This window comes from Mauremys mutica, chromosome 21 (genome assembly GCF_020497125.1).
Source record: "Mauremys mutica isolate MM-2020 ecotype Southern chromosome 21, ASM2049712v1, whole genome shotgun sequence".
Taxonomy (NCBI): Eukaryota; Metazoa; Chordata; order Testudines; family Geoemydidae; genus Mauremys; species Mauremys mutica.
In genome coordinates this window covers 7,700,521-7,720,282 of record NC_059092.1, presented here as the reverse complement: position 1 = coordinate 7,720,282, position 19,762 = coordinate 7,700,521, and the positions used below count along the sequence as shown (strand labels likewise).

The following is a 19,762-nucleotide window of genomic DNA, read 5'->3' as shown; positions in this document are numbered from 1 at the left end:
AATAAATCACGGCGAAAAAGAAATCAGGCCTTATTTATCTGATGGATATTCTTTGACCAACTATAGAGCGGGGAAAGTTTATTTACGAATAAGTGATTCGACAAGGAAGGGATAAAATTCCTCGGACAAACTCTTGGGGGCTGAGGCTCAAGATTTGTCTAACAGCCCTGCAGTTCAGACTGCAGGGATGTGAACTGCTGCACACACCAAAGGGCTGTGCTGTAACGCTCCTCCCCCCATAGATGCTGCTAGTGTGAACTAAAATGTACCAAGTTCATGTTAACATAGTGCCAGCCCGAGCCCAGACGTATACACAGATATATTTATGGCTATAGTGTGAGCCCAAGACTGGAGACCAGAGCTCTGAGACTCACTCCGGGTTTCTGCAGATGCACCCTCGGTGCTTGACCTTGGGGAAGTCACTTCACCTCTCTGTATTTCAGTTTCCCTAGCTTCAGAATTGGATGACTAGTACTGATGTCTCAGAGAGGCTTTGTCAGGAGTAACTGATTAATGTTTGTGAAGCCCTTGGAGATCCTCAGACAGAGGGTGCTAGGAAAGGACAGAATGTGACTCTTTAAAGAAGAAAGAAGATCCTTCTTTATATCTAATAATGCCCATGCTGAAGGGATATCCATCCATCCCCATATGTACCCCTCAATCTGCTCATCTACCCATCCTCAGACTTTATCTCTCTCTCTCTCTCTAATCATATAGCAAAAGGCACTTTGGTCTCTCTACCACCTGTAAGTGTCTATCGGAGCTCAGTTTAAATAGCTTTGCTCTGCCCCTGCAGGGAGGGCTGCAAGGCTCCCTGATCAGAAAGCAGACAGGGCCTCTTGTACCCTGGTAGCTGGGAATTCATTCGGTGGGAGGGAAGAGAGATGTGGGGAAGACAGGCGCATTTCCCAGCTCCCTCCACTTCTCCTCACAACCCATTAACCTAACTGGGGGAGGGGGATGATCGCCATCTGAATGAAGAAACGGCCCCAGGGAACAAATGGCTCCATCCGTCTGCTGCCTGAGTTAAAAGGGGGGCGCTGACCATCTGGTGGAGCTGGGCAGTCAGGCGTGCTGCTGCCGCCTCCTGGGGAAAGGTGAAGGGGAAGCTGGCTGGACAGATGTGAGAGCAGACAGACAAGTTTCGGGAGGGATATGCTGCCACCACAGCAGCTGCAGACGCTGGGGCTCGCCAGATGCTTTGTCTGGCTTGTGAGGGCAGGGACAGGAGAAGGGAGGGAATGGATGAGATGAGGGAGGGAGAATGGGAGAGCCGCTGGGCTGCTCTAACTGCTCCCCAAGCCAAACCTGGCTTCCCAGAGCAATATCCTGGCCTTACATGACACTGTTTTCATGTGTGGACTCATGACAATAACATGGTCCGGGAACAGCTCCCTATGTGCGAGAACCTCAAAGTGCTTCACAGACATTAACCAATTAAGCCTTGCAACCACCTAGGGAGGTAGAGAAGCATCACACAGAGCGGGAAACTGAGGTCCATGGAGGTTTAATATTTTCCCAGGGGTACAGTGGGCCCACTAGACAGCACTCCCATTCTGTAAATCAGAATAGTGCTAGCTGGGAAGGGACTCCCCTGCAGCTGCATCCAAACCCAGCTCCGGCAAACGAGGGCAGAAAGGTTTCACTGCCGCATGGCGTGTAACCCAGCTGCAGGGCCATTGCGGTCCCACCGCTAGCTTGTCCCGCAGCAGTCCCCTTGCTGGGAGGCTGAGGTGCTGCTAACCGCTCAGCTCTCCTGGCTGATGGAGAGTGATGTCCTCTCATGCCACCCCGCAGCCCTCTGGGGCTCACCCTCTGCTGTATCAGTGCATGCTTGTGCTCCATCTCCCTCTTCTCCACGGCCGAGTCGATCACCAGCTGGTCCAGCTGAAGACAGGGAGGAGAAAACCGGAGGGAAAATTCAGCGAGATGGTTCCCATTAGCAGGCCCCCAGCCATCTCTCCCACTTCCCCTCTGGGCTCCCCCCAGTCTTGCCAATGCCCTATGTCCTGGGGAGGGATGCGAGTTTCCCCGGGTCCAGTGAGGCTGCGTTTGGGTGGGAGCTGCCGGCTGGTGCGGCAGCTAGCTTTCCACCGCTGGGACCTCCTCCCAGAGCTTGGGATTTGGGGGGATGCTTTGTCACTGCCCTGCTCACAGGGAGCTCCTTAGACCAAAGGCCAGAGCCTCTATCCTGGAGCACATCGCTATGAGCTTTCGCGCTCCTGTCTGCACGGCCTGGGCATGCCCAGCGCCTTGTGAACTCCCAACTCCTTCCCCAGCATGCACTGGGCTCGGTATAAGACCAGGGCTAGAATCTGGAGGGAATGTCTCCAGCCCAGGCCCTAAACTTCGGCAAGAAAGATGCAATACAAAGACCAAAGAACCCCAGGATGCCTCGTGTCTGGGGGGCGGGGGGGGTGGACCATAGGAGTTCTTGCTTGGTCCAGTGAGCAGCAGTGCCCAGAAAGAGCCAACTTCCTAATGACGGCTGAGCTCCCAAATCCCCATGCCGGGCATGTTCCTGGCAAAGGCCGGTTCCGGAGCCTTCTCGTTGTGATGCTCAAGGCTTTCCTGGCGAAAGGATCAGCCCAGGGAAATGGCAAACAGAACCAAGCATCCCCTCGCCCCAATCCCTCACCTCGGTGGCTAGTTTCTTCATGTAGGGATCAAGTTCGTGAAGGAGGCTGTAGCCCTGCTGGAAAAAGGTGTACTGGGCGTGCATGAAGGACAGCATCTGGGGATGGGAAACAAGGCACACGGTCAGAACAGGAGCGGCGCCAGCGGGAGGGGAGGGGAGATTATGCAGGGCACCTACTCGCCCCAGTAGAATATCAGCCTCCGTGCTGGCCTAGGAAAACAGCCTGAGCAGACACAATCCCCTCTAAACGAGCTCTCTCGGAGCCCCTCCCTCTGCCAGGGCCAAATGAATCCGCCGTGTCACTCCAATACCGTCTGTTGGGTGACGCCGGGCACAACGCTAGCCTTGGGGAGCTCTCCTCCATGCTGGTGATGGTGAAGGAGCGACCCACCTCACAGAACAACATGCTCTTGTGACTGATCAGTCCCTTGGACTCAGGAGCTCTAGGTTCTATTCCTGGCTCTGCCACCAACTCCCTGCGTGACTCTGGACAAGTCACTTGATCTCTCTCCACCGCTGTAAAATGGGAATAAGAATACAGCACTACCTCTGAGGGGTGCGCTGAGGCCACGTACACCATCTGTGAGGTGCTCCTACGTTATGGGGATGGTGGCCATATATGTACCTAGGTCAGGGGCGGGCAAACTTTTTTGCCTGAGGGCCACATCGGGTTTCTGAAATTGTATGGAGGGCCGGGTAGGGGAGGCTGTGCCTCCCCAAACAGCCAGGCGTGGCCCGGCCCCTGCCCCCTATCTGACCCCCTGCCCCGCTTCTCGCCCCCTGACAGCTCCCCCGGGATTCCAGCCCCATCCAACCACTGCTGTTCTCTGTCCCCTGACGGCCCCTCTGGGGCCCCTGCCCCCATTCAACCCCACTGTTCCCCACTCTCTGACCGCCCAGAGCATTGTGCCGGCAGTGCAGTAAGCTGAGGCTGCGGTGGGGGGGGGACAGCGGGGAGGGACCAGGGGCTAGCGTCCCAAGCCAGGAGCTCATGGCCTGGGCAGGAGGGTCCCACAGGCCGGATGTGGCCCACAGGCCATAGTTTGCCCACCTCTGACCTAGGTAGAGCCACATCGGCCTTCCTGCCTGTGTCAAACATGGTCTCAGTGCTGGGGAAGCGTGTGGCTGTGTCTGCCTGGGCGAAACGGAACATGCAGCACGGCAGCCTACTGAGTCTGGGGACAGCAGGGAAAATTGAATGGTGCCCTTACCGCGTCCAATATTTCAAACTTCTTCTTGGCTTGGAGGACATTGATCTGTAAGGGAATCAAGACAAGAAACTCAGCAGTGGCAGCCCATGGGCTAGACATAGCAAGCAGCACCCATTGCAACAGCCCTAAGCAGGCAGCGGCAGTTGGCGTCTGACTGGCCCACTCGGAGATGTAGAGATTTCTGGGTAAGGGCCAGTGTGTACAAATTAAAGTCCCTGGGTAAAATTTTCAGACATAGGCTCCTAAGGGACATGGGTGCATTTGAAGATGCTGCCCCCTTTGTTGTTACTGCAGATCATCGGAATAGCTAGGCTGGCGCCAGGAGACGGTTCAGTACTTGGTGCCCGTGATGTCGATGCACATTTAAAATCTGTTGGGCCACTGCTTTGCTTCCTCCTAGCAGCTAGATCGAGTGGTGTCAGTGCAGCATGTGTTGGCTCAGGGCTACGCGTTCGCCATAGCTCAGCTGGCCAAGTAACCAGCACCCACCGTGCCTGCACTGGGACCTTGTTCCTAAAATAACACACTGTGATTTACAAAGGAAACCAGTTCGGTGACTTTAGCGCTCAGGAAGGGCACCAGCCGCCTGACAGCCCTGGAAACCGAAGTTATCTTCAGAGCGCAGGCAGCTGCTGTGTAAACTTCCCCTGCGCGGCCCCCAGTCTGCCTCTGGTCTCCTGTGATGTGTGGTCACCTCGAAGGATGAAAGAAGGGGCCTTCAGTCACACTCAGTCCTTAGACTAGCGTAGGGTGACCAGATGTCCTAATTTTATAGGGACAGTCCCAATTTTTGACTCCCCACCCTCTATCCTGATTTTTCACACTTGCTGTCTGGTCACCCTAGACTAGCGCCATATTTCCATGGTCAGAGAAGCACGACAGCACCATCTAGTGAGGCTGGGAGGGTCTTGCTCTGAAATGTACTCTGCAGCTGTTGTAACACCTCTCTGCAAAACACAGGCAGTGTTGGTGCTAAAGCACCTCTGTTCTTGTGCTCCTTCGGCAGGTGCTGAGCAGTGCGGTTCAAAAGCACATTCCAACTTCTCTCAGCCTGCTACGTGCAACTCTGACCAGGAAAGTCCCAGCTTTAATCCCCATTATAAAAGACAGGGCATGATGTAGCAGGTCCCTGCGCTGTCACCAGTACAGAGAGTTTGGTGGGCTCTCATCTTAATCCCTAATTAATTGAATCGCAAAATCACAGCACCTTTTGAAACAATGAGCAGCATTTGCCCAAGAAAGGCACGAGGACCAGAATAGTAGAGGAGGCTTGGTGAATTGGCTGCAAGGTAAAGCCAGCCTAGCATCTGTGTCTAGCTCTATTAGTGAGCACTAGTGGTTCACGAGATAACGGATGCCAAAATCAGGTGGGCAAGACTGTTGCAAAGCTGTTTGGTTGGTGAACCAGTGCAAACGTGCTCAGGACCAGTAAATTCTTGGCAGCTCGGGTCACGGACCACAGGTCAGGAGATGAAAAATGCTTCTGAGATTTATAAAACATCAAAGGGAAACGAAAAGTAAGAGGCTGCAGAAGAGAGAGTGATGCCTTAAAAATAAAAAATGAATAGCATGCAGTTACGTAATACCTTTCCATGGCTCCCATGAGCAAGTCTGGGAAGCTTTACAAGTGCTGTAATTAGCACTAAAGAGCCTGTCAAATGTAGCAGAAGATTTCTATGGGGCTTCAGCTGTCAGTGTCACGAACAATATGTTACCATGACAGCTGCAAAACAGGTCCCGGTGTGTTAGTATCTCATTTATAAACGTGGCACCAATTAGCTCCAACGATGCTGCACTTGGAGTACCTGAGACTAGGGTTGAGAGAAAGTTACAGGCAAACGCTTTCCTGGATCAGGGACCAAGGGCTCTGTTCTCCCCCATGTCCAAGCTGTGCTGGGCGCGGGAGATGGAGTGTGCCTCCCAATTCTTCCTCAGCCATGTCCCATCTTCTGCTACAGCTATCCAGAGGGCTTTATACCAGCGAGTTTCATGTAGAGGAACTCGGCTCAGACACATCCCTAGCCTGCCCCACAACCTTTCCCCTCCTCCCTTCCACAGCCAGGATGGGGATAGGGGACGGATGGGAGCCAAATAGGGGGTTCCACTCCACAAGGGGAACTCCATGGCCATTTACAATCAGAATCCAGTCCCTATGCACCGCCTGAGGAATGCAAATTTGCCAGATCACGCTGGAGAATCTGGTCCTAAATTGCAATTCTCTGGGTCTGAGCCCCTTTTGGACTCTTTTTGTTGTTGCTGTTGTTGTTGCTGTTGCAAATATTCATAAAAGCAAAGTTTCTTCGTGCAAATTTTGGGCCTGTGGCCAAAGTCTGTTTCGTGATGAATGGAAATTAGTTTGGGGTGGAAGCGGGAGTGGCAGGCTTCCTGCTTTTCCAAGGCTGCTGATCCAGGAAATGAGAGCTGTGTCCTTGCAGCTCTGGTCTGGCGCTAGCGGAAGTGCCAGGCCGTAAGGAGGAAGATATGCCAGTCGTGGCCTTGCTAGGACTGGTTCCTGGCATCTGCATGAAGCCAAAAGGTGTCTTTTTGCCAGATCTCCTTCTCCCACCATGGAGGCTTCTGTTAATGGTTTGGTCTTATCTAGACATTCCAATAAATAAACCAAACCAGCCACTAGATGGCACGCCTAGGCCACACAAATGCATACTGGTAAAAACAAATTAATCTGGCAGTTAAAAAATTCATGCAATCCAATTTGGGGGGCAGGGGGGCAGGGACTTTGGCAGATTTGCACAGTAGTTAACTAATTTAACTCCAACTTTCCTTGATCATCTCACTGACAGCTATTTGGCTGCTGTGATAAGTCAGAGAGCTGAGAGGCTGGAATCTGCTTTTCCCCCAAGGAACATCGCATCCTTGGGCAAGATGAGAGGCACGTTAGCAAAAAAAATGCTGGGCCAGATTCTGCATTATAGGCCAACCCCTTTATGTCATCTGAGCAAGACTCCTCTTGTTTCCGAGACGTTTGAAATAGGGAAAGGGAATTGTCTGAAGGGGACAGAGATTTGTAAAACTCCTGCACTTAGGGTGCAGATTTAAGTTATGCCAAGGGCCCCTAGCATGTCCATATAAATAAATGAAATGCTAAGCCTTTCCCACCTCTAACATCTCTGAGCCTAAAGAGATGCCAAGGGATCCTGCCCCAGGTCCTCTGTCTGTGCCTTTTTGGGTGCATGGCTTCAGATCATCCCCCCCAGCAGGGCTAGCAGAGAAATCCCACTGGATCGGCCTATGGCATTAGTGGAGCTTTCTACCTTCGTCAGCATTGGATATTGGCCTACAACACAGGAACTTCTTTCCCTAGCGACCTTGCCAGCAACCACAGCTGAATTTATCTCTAAATCCCAGAAGGCAAAGAGCTACAATCCCTCAAGGTTAGCAAAATACCCATGACTTAAAGGGACAGCGTCCCCTTTCCACCCACTGCTGATTCTCAGCAATCAGTAGGATGTGACATCATCGACTATCTCGTGATAAGACAGAAGGTGCTGCCAGATGGTCCCAATTTGGTGCTGCAGGGAATGAGGGCTAGTGGAGTGACACATGGATCAATATTTGCACTGAATTTGTTCAGTTATTAAATCCATTGCCTGGAAGGAGGAACCTGAAGTCAGCTGATAAAATCTGCAAATGATACATCAAAAGCTTTGGCGGAGGGCAAGGGGAATTATGGGGGCAAAAACCATGTTCTTTGAGGAGCCTATAATGCTAAAAGGAGCTTCAATCAAGGGAATTAGTTTAATTGTTGTTTGAGAAATGATTGTGACATTTACCATGTCAGCTAGGGTGTGGTTTTTCAAGCAATGTGTATACACACATGTGCGTGCATGCACAAAGATATATGCAAACACACACACAGGTGCCCAGAGGTTTTCCTTAAGGAAACTCTCTGTAGGAGGAATGGGCTGTGACTCACAAGAGGGGAGAAAAGCACTTAGAGGCATTATCTCTCCTTCTTACTTTGGCTGATTGCACAATGCCATCCTGTAAGCCCTACTGGAGAGATCTGCAGATCAGAGAGGCAGAGACTTCTGAGAGAAACCGGCTCTCCCTTAGGCGTTGTCTATCCTGGGAATTTGCCAAGCAATCGATGCCAGTTATAGAGATAGCAACCCCACCAGGGCACGTACAGTAGTGGAACTTACCCCACCTTCAAGCAGGGGTAAAGTAAGCATTTGATATGGACAGGCTGGGGTATGCCAAGTAAAGGGTGGTCAGGGCAGATCTGAGATCTAGGGCAAATTGTGGCTTTCCTGGTTATCCTTGGCGTTGCAGCAGCCCGGCTACCCCGCAGCTGAAATTGGGGCAAACCTTCAGTACAGATATGGCCTTTCCTTTCAGGTCTGCTCCAAACACCTTTGACCGGCTCTCGCCAGACTAGGCATTGGCTTTTAAGAACTTCCCAGCGATTATATGCAATGTGAGGCAGCAGGTTAAGTGCTAGATAATTTCACAGTCAGATGCCATTAAAAACCCAGATGTCAGATCCTCCTTTCTCACCTTCACCCACCCACTGGCTCCTCTACTCTCAGCTGATGGATAACCAGCATTTATCCTGGGCTCACCTGTTTCTATGACAGGAAGACTGGATGGAGCTGGTAGGCCAGAACCTCACCTGTAACACGTAGTCCAGGGCCAGGTGTCGGAAGCACTTCCTGGTGATGGTCAAAGTGCCCGTCGCTTCCTCCACCTCGTGGGGCTTGTGCCGCGGGGCCTGCGCGTTCTTCACCAGAGAGATCTCCATGTCCTCGCGCACCTTGTCAAACTGTTTCTTCGTCTCCTTGAACTTCCGGACGTCACTGGAACCCAAAGGGGACGACCACCATTACAGGGCAGCCAGGACCACAAGGGAATCAGCATTGGAACGCAGCAGGGATCCCAGTGGTGTGTGATCTCTCTAATGGCCAGACCCTGACTTCACACCATACTCAGTGACCCTACTCAGCGCTGCCAAATCTGGGGCTAGAAGGAATTTTCTCCCAGCTCACACTGGCAGAGACCTGAGGAAGGGGGGTGCTTTGGCATGGGGCCTGATTTGCCTGCTAGGATTATCTGGGCATATCTCTTCTAATCAATTCCTTGGCACTGAAGGGGTCTTGGGTATTGGTGGCACCTTGGGCTCTCCTGTTCTGTGCCTGTGGCACACAGTTTAGTCTCCTGAGGACTGAAATGCTGTGGTCTAACTAAAGTTTTTGAGCTTCATATAGGAGTATCTGGATGAAATGTAATGGCTGGTGATAGACAGGAGGTCTCACTCATGGTCCCGTCTGGCCTTAAAGCTCCATGAAATGATGAATCAGAATCTGACCCAAAACATCTCCCTCTGGATGCAAAGAATAACACTGCACTTTAAAGTGGTCCCTTCAAAACAGTTAGAGGCGTCCCCAAGGCGTCCCCCAGCAACCCGCACAATCCTAACGATCCTCTCCAGCTGCCTTGCAATGAGACTGGGATGTTTCATAACATGCACTATAAGAAACAGTCAAATTATATGTCACCAAAAATACTGTACTGGAGCCTATGAAAATACCACAAATCAGCCAGTTCTCATGTTTAAAATTCACTGCCCAGCCAAGTGCACTTTGGCCACAGGCATGTCTCTTCTGACCTGCCTGCAAGTTGGGTTTGTTGATTTTAAGTGTTAAAATTAGAAGTTTCATTTTTTTTCCAGACTTTTTTGTACTCTTGTAACCGGCACATTTATTTGTTTAGTGTGCCAAATGGGAGACATTGGATCCATAAAGGGTGAAGAGGAAACAAAATGACTCACCCAAGGTCACACAGCAAATCAGTGGCAGAGCCAGTAATTAGAACCCAAGTTTTCTAAGTTCCAGTCCAGTCCAGTATCCTTTGCACTGGACCACCCTGCCTCCTGCTGGGCAGAGGGCAAGCTCACTACCTTGTGTTCAAGTACTTCTGTGTCCTGACACATCTCAGGTATGACGTTACCCAGCATAGTTCAAGTTGAAATGCTGGCTTGTTTACAATAATTACACCACATTAGATGCTTACACAAATGCATTTGTATTTAAATGCTCTGCAAACACAGGCTGCTTTTCAATGCTCTGCATACACAGGAATCACTTTACCCATCACTGAAATGCAGTCACTTCTGGGATGGAAAACAGCACCTGTTCCACACTCCTCAGCAACACAACCCTTAGGGCAGGAGGGGAAGGAAAATACTATAACCAGCAGAAACTACCCTGATTTGGATTTTGGTTCCTGCCAAAAGTACCAAGGGCCCTTGAAAACACCTTCAGCTTGAAATCTAGTCAATTAAATAAAAATAGTTACATAGTGGCCATCCTTGCCTCTGCAGCCCCACCCCCACCCCAACAACATTTATAAGCTTTTCCTAATTCTCGAAAAGTCGTCCCCGCCCCCATTGCTTTAAGAAAGAAAGACATAAAAACCAGGAGAAACTGACTGCATATACAGGGGAAACATGGAAGTCTCCTCCAGACTGGAGCTACAGTCTATGAGCAGAGGAGAACTGCTGAGGCAGAGCAGAAGCGCCAGCAGCATAAATCTCGTAGGGTGACCAGACAGCGAATGTGAAAAATCGAGATGAGGGTGGGTAATAGGAGCCTATATAAGAAAAAGACCCAAAAATCGGGACTGTCTCTATAAAATCGGGACATCTGGTCACCCTAAAATCTTGCAACAGCAGCATGTCCGCTGTTAATCAAGTAACCCATAGCGTTAATCAAGTAACCCAAGCACCACAGACTGTTCAAAGCTCAAACTGGCCTGAGCATGTGTTCTCAGAAACCAAACCAATCAGTGAGGTCACGGTCATCGTCGAACTCCAAGGATGAACAATAACAGGGCCTCCACTTCACTCTTCTCTGCCCCTCGCGTTGGAAGGGCTCACTATGACACCCACGCACAAACACAGCCTGCGCCCGTCCCCTCTCGCTCTGTGACACATAAACACGCGCGCGCACGCTCATCTGTTGAATTTCAAGTGCCACAAACTTCACCATGAAAACAATCCCTTCCTGAGCTTAAAAATATCCCCTTGGCCTCTATTATTACTCCTGCTGGGCTCTGGCCAGTGGGCTTGGCGTGGCCAAGTGGCACGGGCTCTCACCAGCCCAACAGCTGGCGTCAGGCTTTCTACCCAGCTATTATTATGGCTGCCAACAAGCTCCCTCCTGAGCCACTGCTAAATATGAATGGTGTGGCTTCTGCGTCCTCCCCATCGCCCCGATGGTTAGCAAAGGAGAGAGGGAGGGGAGAGTGGCCGCTGTCTCTTTACCCCGCCCTCAGCCCACCTGCACAGGTAATAAGCCACATGGACTCTGAGGTTCCAGCCACAGACTTCCAAGTGGGCCAGCAGAGAGTGGAGGAGTCGGACCCATTTGGCATGAGAGCTGTGGCAGCCGGAGAAGGGCTGCTGGCATTGCACGGAGCGAGGCCTGGCAGGAGAGGAAGCATTTCTCGGGGCTTTTTGAGTTGGGAGTGGGGAAATCAGGTGATTTTTCCTAATTTGCAGCAAGGGCGTCACCTGCCATAGCTGGCCTTGTGAAGAGCTACTGGCCGTTCAACGTCTATGCACATTAGAAAGGGGTAGGAGTCCATAGGAGGGCGTACAGGAGGGGCAGGCTGGAGCCTACAGCCGGTAGGTAATCAGGGAGGCCTTGCCTTGCCCCACCCCACCCCAGGGCTGGGCTATTTAAAAAGGCACAGGAAGCAGAGCAGGAGAGAGGAGCAGAAGCTCTGCAGGCTGCAATGGGCAGTGGTGTCTCACTCAGGCTGCAGAAAACCAGCCAGAGACTTGCTTTGGTGGACTTTAAGTTGGGAAGCTCTGAACCAGGGTCCTAGGGTGACCAGATGTCCTGATTTTATAGGGACAGTCCCGATATTTGAGGCTTTTTCTTATATAGGCTCCTATTACCCCCCATACTGTGTCCTGATTTTTCATACTTGCTGTCTGGTCACCCTACAGGGTCCTGATGAACTGTCTATTGTCACCACTCCTGTCCTGAAGTCTTATTAAAAGGGGTCATGCTCTTTGGTGAGTGTGTGTTGGCTTCTCCTTGACCCAGGCTGCTGTCCCAACTGGGGGGAATTAAGATGTGGCACACCCTCAGCACCACACCAGGCAGGTAAGGGGGTCAGTAGGGATGTCCCAAGCCTTGACAGAGAAGTGGAACCTCAGATGATCTTTCAGCTGGAGAGCTCACAGATGGCTGCTGTTCTCTCCTCTTATTTACCTCCAAGAAATCCCTGATTCTCTTGCCAACCCTGTCTTAGGACAATATTTCCGTTCAGCTGAGGCATCTTGCAGCCCCTGACTACTTAACAGTGCGCCCCTTTCTTCCCAGCATCAGCTCACACACGAGGCTGGATCCACTCCACTCCCACTGGGAGGCTATTGATGAGGAGAGAAGGGTGAAATCTCTGGCCTGCAGAGCCAAAATATTAGGTTGGGGATGGTGGAAGGCCACAGAAGGTCATTCCCTTTCCTAGCACATCACAAGGCTTCTGACAAACTAAGGCTAAGTCCAACTTCGCAAGGACTCTCCAGGGGACAGGGTGAGCAGGGAGATGAGACGGGCGAAGGTTTGGGTGACGGGACTGAAAGCATTTCACCTCTCGGTACACGGCTGAGCTAAAATTGGCAGTGCGGACGTTGCAGCCTGGGCTCACCACCCGAGTACGGATGCAGGGCAGTGGGCCGGATCATACTCAGGTAGTTAGCCCACACCACAATGTCCACACGGCTGTTTTTAGCTCTGCCGGAGCTGGCCCATGTCTGTCTACCTGGGTTGGGAGGCACGCTCCCTGCCGCAATGTACACATACCCGAGGTCGGTGGTTCTCAACCAGGGGTACGTGCACCCCTGGGCTATTCAGAGGTCTTCCTGGGGAGACATCAACTCATCTAGATATTTACCTAGTTTAGTGTTTCTGAACCAAGGGATCATGGGACAGGTTTAGGGGGGGTCGCAAGTGCAGGGCTGGCAGGACTGAACTCTCCTCTCATCCCAAGGGCGGGCTCCTCCACATGGAGATGGAGGCACATGAGTGGGGCAGGACTTGCCCTGGCACTGTCCGTGCTGGGCCTGGATAAACAGAGGGCTCCATGGCTGTCAAGCCAGCCCCGAGTGCAATCACACAGCAATGTCAAGGGGTGAGAAGGGCTAGCGGCAGGCTGTGTATAAAACTACACACGGCATAGCTGCTGTTGCTTCCTTTTCACAGCCAGGAACCTGCCAATGTGGTCCTGGGAGGTTCTTTTAAAATGATCCCAATCGCAGAACCAATTTCAAATGAACAATAGCAATTTGAAGATCAAAGCGCCGAAGCCTGTGACGGTGGGGGTCCGATGGGCACGACAAAGGGAGAATAAAACGCAAATACGCTGACATGGTGACAGCCCCAAAATGAAGGTGAAATTCCCCCTTCCAGCTGCCAGGATTTAAACAGATTAAATCTGAGCTCATCAGAGAAATGATTAGACGGAGATGGGGGAGGGGGAGTGCTTGGGGGGGGGGAACTGTGGGTCGTCCCCCACACCCAACCACCCACAGCTGCTGATGGATTCACACTCAATTACCCGTTCCCATGGAAACCAGCTCCCGCTTAGCTGAAGGCCGCCATTGCCTCGCTGACCTATATTCAGCTGATTTGGGATCTCACGCTGCACTTGGTACCTGCCCATGGGCTGCGTGGGCACTCAGAGGAGCGGGGGACGACAGCCTACACAGGCAGAAGAGATTCTGTTTTCCCCACCCAAGGGAAAGAGCAGATTGAGATGGACCTGAGCTAAGATGCGGGCTCTCCACATCCTGATCATTCCCAGCCCCGATTCTCCTCTACTTCGCACCGGCTGTGTGGCCGAACGACAACATATCCTCTGTCACACACACGGGGTGTTTTACACCCGCTTTGCACAGGTGTAAAGGAACGAGGCAGCCGGACCTCAGACTGACGAATAAGAACACGCGGCCATGTAGCATCGGGGTGGGGGGGGTGGCGTTTACGTTCCATTTTTATAAGGACCGGGGGATGGCTGACTCCAAATCTTACCCAGCTTGGGACTAGGAGTCAGGCTTGGATTCGACGGTGCCAGTGTCCTCACGAGATTTCCAACGATAGTGGTGCAAGGATTGCATGGCTGGCTGATCTCTCCCACGAGAAGCCTGCTTCCTCCGCAGGCAGAAAGAGCCCTTCTCCCCTACCTGCAAAGTTTATGTGCAACAGACGTCTACAGGCTCCATTTACTGCCTCCGACACACCAAAGGTGTCCTGGGAGGTGTGGTTTGATTTGGGGGGATACGGTGCCCTGTGAGAAGCTTAGAATTTAATGAGGCTGCAGGACTCTGAAGTGAAGCCCTTGGGGGAAGAAGTGACTGCCTGGATTTTGACAGACGGCTGGGCACTGACCTATGCTTTAAAAGCCATATCAATCTAGATGACGGACTAAGCAGATTCTGCATCTCATCCAGTCGGGGTGGCAGCAGTGACCAAACCAGGCTTGGCTCAAAGGGCTTCCTACCAGGGGGGTGTCGGACTCATGCTGCACGGATCCGGATTTTGGGGGGGAGGTGTTTGAGCTGGGGGGTTGGTGTGCCCCAGCGTGGTGATAGGAGTCAGCTTGTAAAGTTTGGATCCGGAACTGAACTTTCACACAGTTTGGGGATACTCAGATCTGGGGTTTTGTTTCATGTCCAGCTTTAAATTTTAAACTCAGGGGGACCTGGATTGCACCCAGAACTAGGAGCTTCCCCATGACAGAATGTGGAGATGACAGGACAACAGCAGCAGGGGTCACCCCATCCCACTGGTTCCCTTCACTTGCATGTGTCCTTCGCTCCAATCAGAGTCTTGAATATATACATAGCCAGTGCACTGCAATCCTGTTTTCACCACAGACACAAGAGGGTCCGTAGTTCATCAGGGAGCCCCAGCAGGGACCCAATCGACTAGTACTCACTCTTTCACAAAGTTGTGCAGCTGTTGCCGGACCGACCTCTGGGCTTGGTCAAAAAGGATCTAAGATAAAAGGAAAAAATAACAAGAAAAGATGAAAATGTGGAACTTTCCCCAAGGCGAGGCCGAAGCGCAGCGCTGGGAGGGTTACCTGGCCTGGCCTGACGGCGTCATACTTTACAAACCTATGGGGAAGATCTGAGCTCAACTCCTCTTGGAATCCAGGCCGAGCCCAAAGGCTTAGGGCTCTCCTCTGTCCTATGCGGGAGGTGGGTTTGATTCCCAGCCCTGCTGCACTGACCCGGTGCTCCATGCAAGGGATCTGTGCACACTTCCCACCCTAAGAACAATACAGAGGTGGCTGGCGCGGGAGTGAGTGCTTTACAGAGACTGATGCTAATGTGGAATGTGAGAACACGTCCTTCCCGAAGCTGTCTGGCCGACTCCCCGGTTTATCCCAAGGTTCTGGATGTCCAATGTAACCTTTAGGGAAGCAGGGCTGCACTGCACAGACACACACATATATATCTCCATCAGACCCTGTGCTGCCGTGCCTGGGTAGTGAGACGGGTCCTCACCAGAGAAGACAACAGGGCTGAACATGGAAATAGATTTTAGATGAAGAAAGTTGATTCACATTCCAGGGATCCTAAGTGTGTATGTGTGGAGAGGGGGTATCGGGCATTACTCCCGTGGACTGGCAAAGTGCCCATTACTTGGTGCTACCACAATCAATTCTGGTTTACGTCATATGTTTTTTCCACCCATTCAGCCATCAGCATAAAAGGCTCCTGGATGGTAGCTCCCATGATCTGCAGAGGGTCACTACAAGCTCCCAAGAGAGTGTGCCTTAACATGCAAACACCCCTGGCTCCCCAGCATTTGCAGAGAGGCTGCACTTGTAACAGCATGTGCCTCCCTAGCCTGTATTTCCGACTGCGCCTCTCCCATTTGTGGAGTTCCTTGCTGTGTCAGCAGGGAGCACTGTCCCCTCAAACTGCACCCAGTGGTTTCAATTTCAGCCATGGGAAAGGGATGCTGGTCTCTGAGGTAAGCCACATGTCACTCCTCACTTCTTCTTTAAGCACAAGCCCACTGTGCTGGCCAGGAGAGAGCCCCTGGAAGCAGCATAGCCACAAGTAGAGAAGGAGAAAGGAAGAACTTGCTCCTATCGATCATTTAAACCTCACTCCCCAACACTGGTCCCAGGCTCCCAACCACTTTTCCAGTGGCTGCTACACACCCATCATATCTCTTGTGCATCCAAAATCTCCCCTCCTTGTTCTGGTCTCTTTTCTCCAAGCGATACTGTCCCAGCAGGGCGAGGTCCGCCTGTCTGCTCCCCCAGTCCCAGGAAAACACTTCCGTGATGATGAATAAGCCTTTGCATTTCAGACATGCCTTTCGATGAGGCTGCACTTTGACTAATTGAGGCCAGATGGACAGAGGCTCCCTGGTGACACCCAGAGGCCCTGCAGATGTGGAGACAGGCAGGGCTTGCAGAGTGGAGATGGGCCCAACAGCAAATGATCCCCTGATATGACATTGTTCATTGGTTCTTGCTGGGACCCTGACTCTCCCCCTTCCAAACCATGCCCACTCTGGGAATCTGCACACAGCGGAAAGCTTGTTTCACTTACTGTCTGCACCCACACCCGGAGGCCTAGATCCTGACCTGGAAAGAGACCCACTCTATGGCAAAGGGGGAATTCAGTATCTACGTTCCATTCAGCCCTTGGACTTTCTGCTGACTCTGCCAGATGTGGAGGTGGTTTGTGTACCAGGGACATCTGTGCCCTGGAACTGGGCTGAGACCCACCAAACTCGTGCTGCGCCATTTGCCATCAGCGCACTGATCCTGTGCCTGAGCCTTTCCAGATATGGTTACCTCTGGCCCTTCTCTCTGATGTGGATCCCTTCCTTAAGAATCCTGCCGTCCTGCTCAAGGACTGTGCACTGGACCCTGTTAAGAGCTCACTGTAAAACACCTTGCACAGAGCTGCCATTGAGGAGAAGTGAGACAAGAGCCCCTTACTCCAACCAGCTTGGTAAACAGACCCAGCGCACGTCAGTGTCTCTTTGTTTCTCGTGATCAGCCTCTGTCTGTATCCACGTGCTGCCTTTTGCCTTACCTTTAGATTGTCAACTATTTGGGGCGGGAGCTGTCTTTCTGGTCTGTGTTTGTGCAGCGCCTAGCACAACTGGGGCCTGATCCATGACTGGGGAGCCAAGATGCTACAGCCATACTAATCATAAATGGATTGGGAGCTCCGGTCCTGTCTTTACTTTCTGCCTTAAGCTGCTGATTCACCCCCTGTCCCTGGAAGCATGCAGGCCTTTCATGCTTATTTCCTTCTGAGGATACGGTCACCAGAGGCTGCATTTTGAATACTTTCCTTTGGCCGAGTAAGTGATTTCCAAAAGATCCACCCCGTTTGCACTGGGGGGTGATGCAGCCCCAAGAGTAAGTTCAGAGGAATGTTCTCAGCTATTGCCTATGTGAAGCTCCCACAAGGCTCTGGCAAGGCAGCTGGCTCGGGCTAATCGTGTTTTTAACCCACCGCTTGTAAAAGCACTTTTTTCTGGTTTGGTTTTCTGCCCCTTGCGGCTGCCCTGCCCACCTGGGTTTCTAGCGTGATGCTCCGGGGCATCATATCCTGCCCCTGCAATGGCCATTTCTCCTTTCCTTACCAGATGGCCTTTCACAGCTTGCTGTACAAATCACCAGAACTGGTAGGGCAGAGGCGACGGGCTGGTCTCTGGCTTGCGCATTCAGGGACCCAGCTCTGAGAGAATGGAGCAGTCCTCCTAACTCAGGCCACCCAAAGCCACATTCACACCCATCACAGATGGCACTGCAGAAGGTAGCAGCTTGCCTGGAGGACGAGATCATGGTCCTTAGGGATCTAGTCACCCGCTCTGATACACCTCCATCCTTCAGAAATGCCGCTTCAAAGCCTGGCCGGGGGTGGGGGGCACACTTTCATCCTTTTTAGGCAAATAAATTGAGTTCAGTACAGTGGGACCTTCAGAAAGCCCATGACAGGTGCCAAGATAAATACCTATGCACATGGATAGAACTCGGGACCTATCCACTCTGAGTCACCCTGAAAGATCCCCTGATGCTCTCTGCAAACCGTTTGAGATGAGTGATGCTACCTACATGAAAATAATAATATACAAGACAATAATACCTCGCTCTTAGCAGCTTTCGATCTGAAAGTGCTTTGCAGCAGAGGTCAGTATCATTATCCCCATATTATAGATGGGGAGATGGAAGCACAGAGAGATGATGTGACTTGCCCATGGTCACCCAGCAGCAGAGCCAGCATTTGAACCCAGGTGTCCTGAGTACTAGCCCAGTGTCCTATCTCAGAGGCTATAATGAGTCAAGTAATGGCCTGTAAAACCTCTCCAAAGGGCCAGTTAGAGATAAAGGGAGAGGTTTTCAAAAGGGGGCCAATGGGTTTAGGAACATACAGCTCATTGACATTTTAAAGTGGGATTTGTGCTCCTAATTCTCTTAGACTGTCAGTGAAAAACAGACAAAACACTGCACCAACTCTGATAGGTTTGCTTAAGGGAATTGTTTTTACCATGTCAGCCCATTGAAATGAAATTTGAATTCATTACACTACACAGCATTAGACGCACAAACCAGTATCTCCAACGTTTTTGGTTGGATACATGCAGCGCAGTGACTGTGGAAGCAACAGCTGCAGTTTCCAACATCTAGCTGTCTGTCTATTTCTCTCCCTCCCTCCCTATAATACTATGAGAGGGAATGACGGCCAGGGCACTGGGGGAGACATCCCTTACACTTTTTGGCAGTGCCGTGGGACTTTATCGGAAGCTGCCGACAACAGGCAGAGGTGATCACGGTGGAACATCTCCACTGCAGCTCAGGTGCCCATTGGGAGTGAAGTCAATTGTGCCCTTGACTACGGCATGGCCTGCTACAGGAAGGCCTAAAGCATTATGGGGGATAGATTTCAGCAGCAGCGTTGGCTGGATCCTCAAATACATTTGTTACGCAGATGACTGCGGCCAAGGACAAAGCGAGAGGAATGCCAGAGTCTAGCTGAATACAAACGGTCAAGAATGGCCTCTAAATATGAACAGACGCAAACGAGGGCGGGAGGGGGACCCAGACCACCCAGCTCACCAGTGTAAATTATTTGCTGCTTTTGGCATCACTCTGCCCTCTTGGAACACTCTCCAAAAGCCACTGGCCTACAACTTTTTCCAAGAAGCTGCTCCCCGAGTGATGTTTACATGTTGACCGTGCCTCCCTAGGCTTGTAACGCTGTCCAGCGGAAGGCAAAGAGCAACAAAGCCATCTGGTTTCCACCTGAACCCACATCTGGAGTGTTTCCATTATTGGCTTCCACTGTGAGGACATATTTGCTTAAGTCAAGGGAAGGGAAAGGCCACTTCATTCGGCTGGCCCCAGGCAGTCTAGGGGGACACGCGGCGCAAGTTCCAGCATGGGGCAGATTTGAGTGGATAGCGTCAGACTTGGTGGCTGAGGGATGGAGCGTCTCAGACTGATGAACAGGACTAACCCCCGGGTAATGCATTAAAAGAAGCAAGCGTGTGTCTAATGAGGGTTACTCAGGGCAGACCTACACTTAAAAGCGCTGCATCAGCACAGCTGCCCTGCTGTCGCGTTTTAATGAAGACGCTCTAAGCCAACGGGAGAGAGCTTCTCCCATCGGCGTAGCTCATCCACCTCGGCGAGAGGCCAGCGCTCTCCCGCCGACGCAGCGCTGCCTACACCGACGCTCAGACTAGTATCACTGCGTCGCTCAGTGGAGTGGACTGTTCACTCCCCAGAATGACATATACCAAAGTAATTTTGTAGTGTAGACCAGGGCTTAGCGTTCAGGCCAACAGAATGGGATCCTAGGCTGTTCTCACCATTTTGGTTTGGGCGTCCTGCCCCTGCATTT

General features: G+C 51.7%; 1 protein-coding gene across 7 annotated transcripts in view; it reads right to left on the bottom strand.

Moving 5' to 3' along the window:
* Positions 1–19,762, bottom strand: part of ACAP3 (ArfGAP with coiled-coil, ankyrin repeat and PH domains 3) — a 160,770-nt gene that overhangs the window by 50,986 nt on the left and 90,022 nt on the right. For all 7 annotated transcript variants that reach the window (XM_044996168.1, XM_044996169.1, XM_044996165.1 and 4 more), the window contains exons 5-9: positions 14,815–14,873; positions 8,483–8,666; positions 3,850–3,894; positions 2,639–2,734; positions 1,813–1,887 (exon numbers count right to left, since the gene is read on the bottom strand). In XM_044996168.1, coding sequence (XP_044852103.1) covers positions 1,813–1,887; positions 2,639–2,734; positions 3,850–3,894; positions 8,483–8,666; positions 14,815–14,873 — 459 coding nt within the window. The remainder of the gene's footprint in view (positions 1–1,812; positions 1,888–2,638; positions 2,735–3,849; positions 3,895–8,482; positions 8,667–14,814; positions 14,874–19,762) is intronic.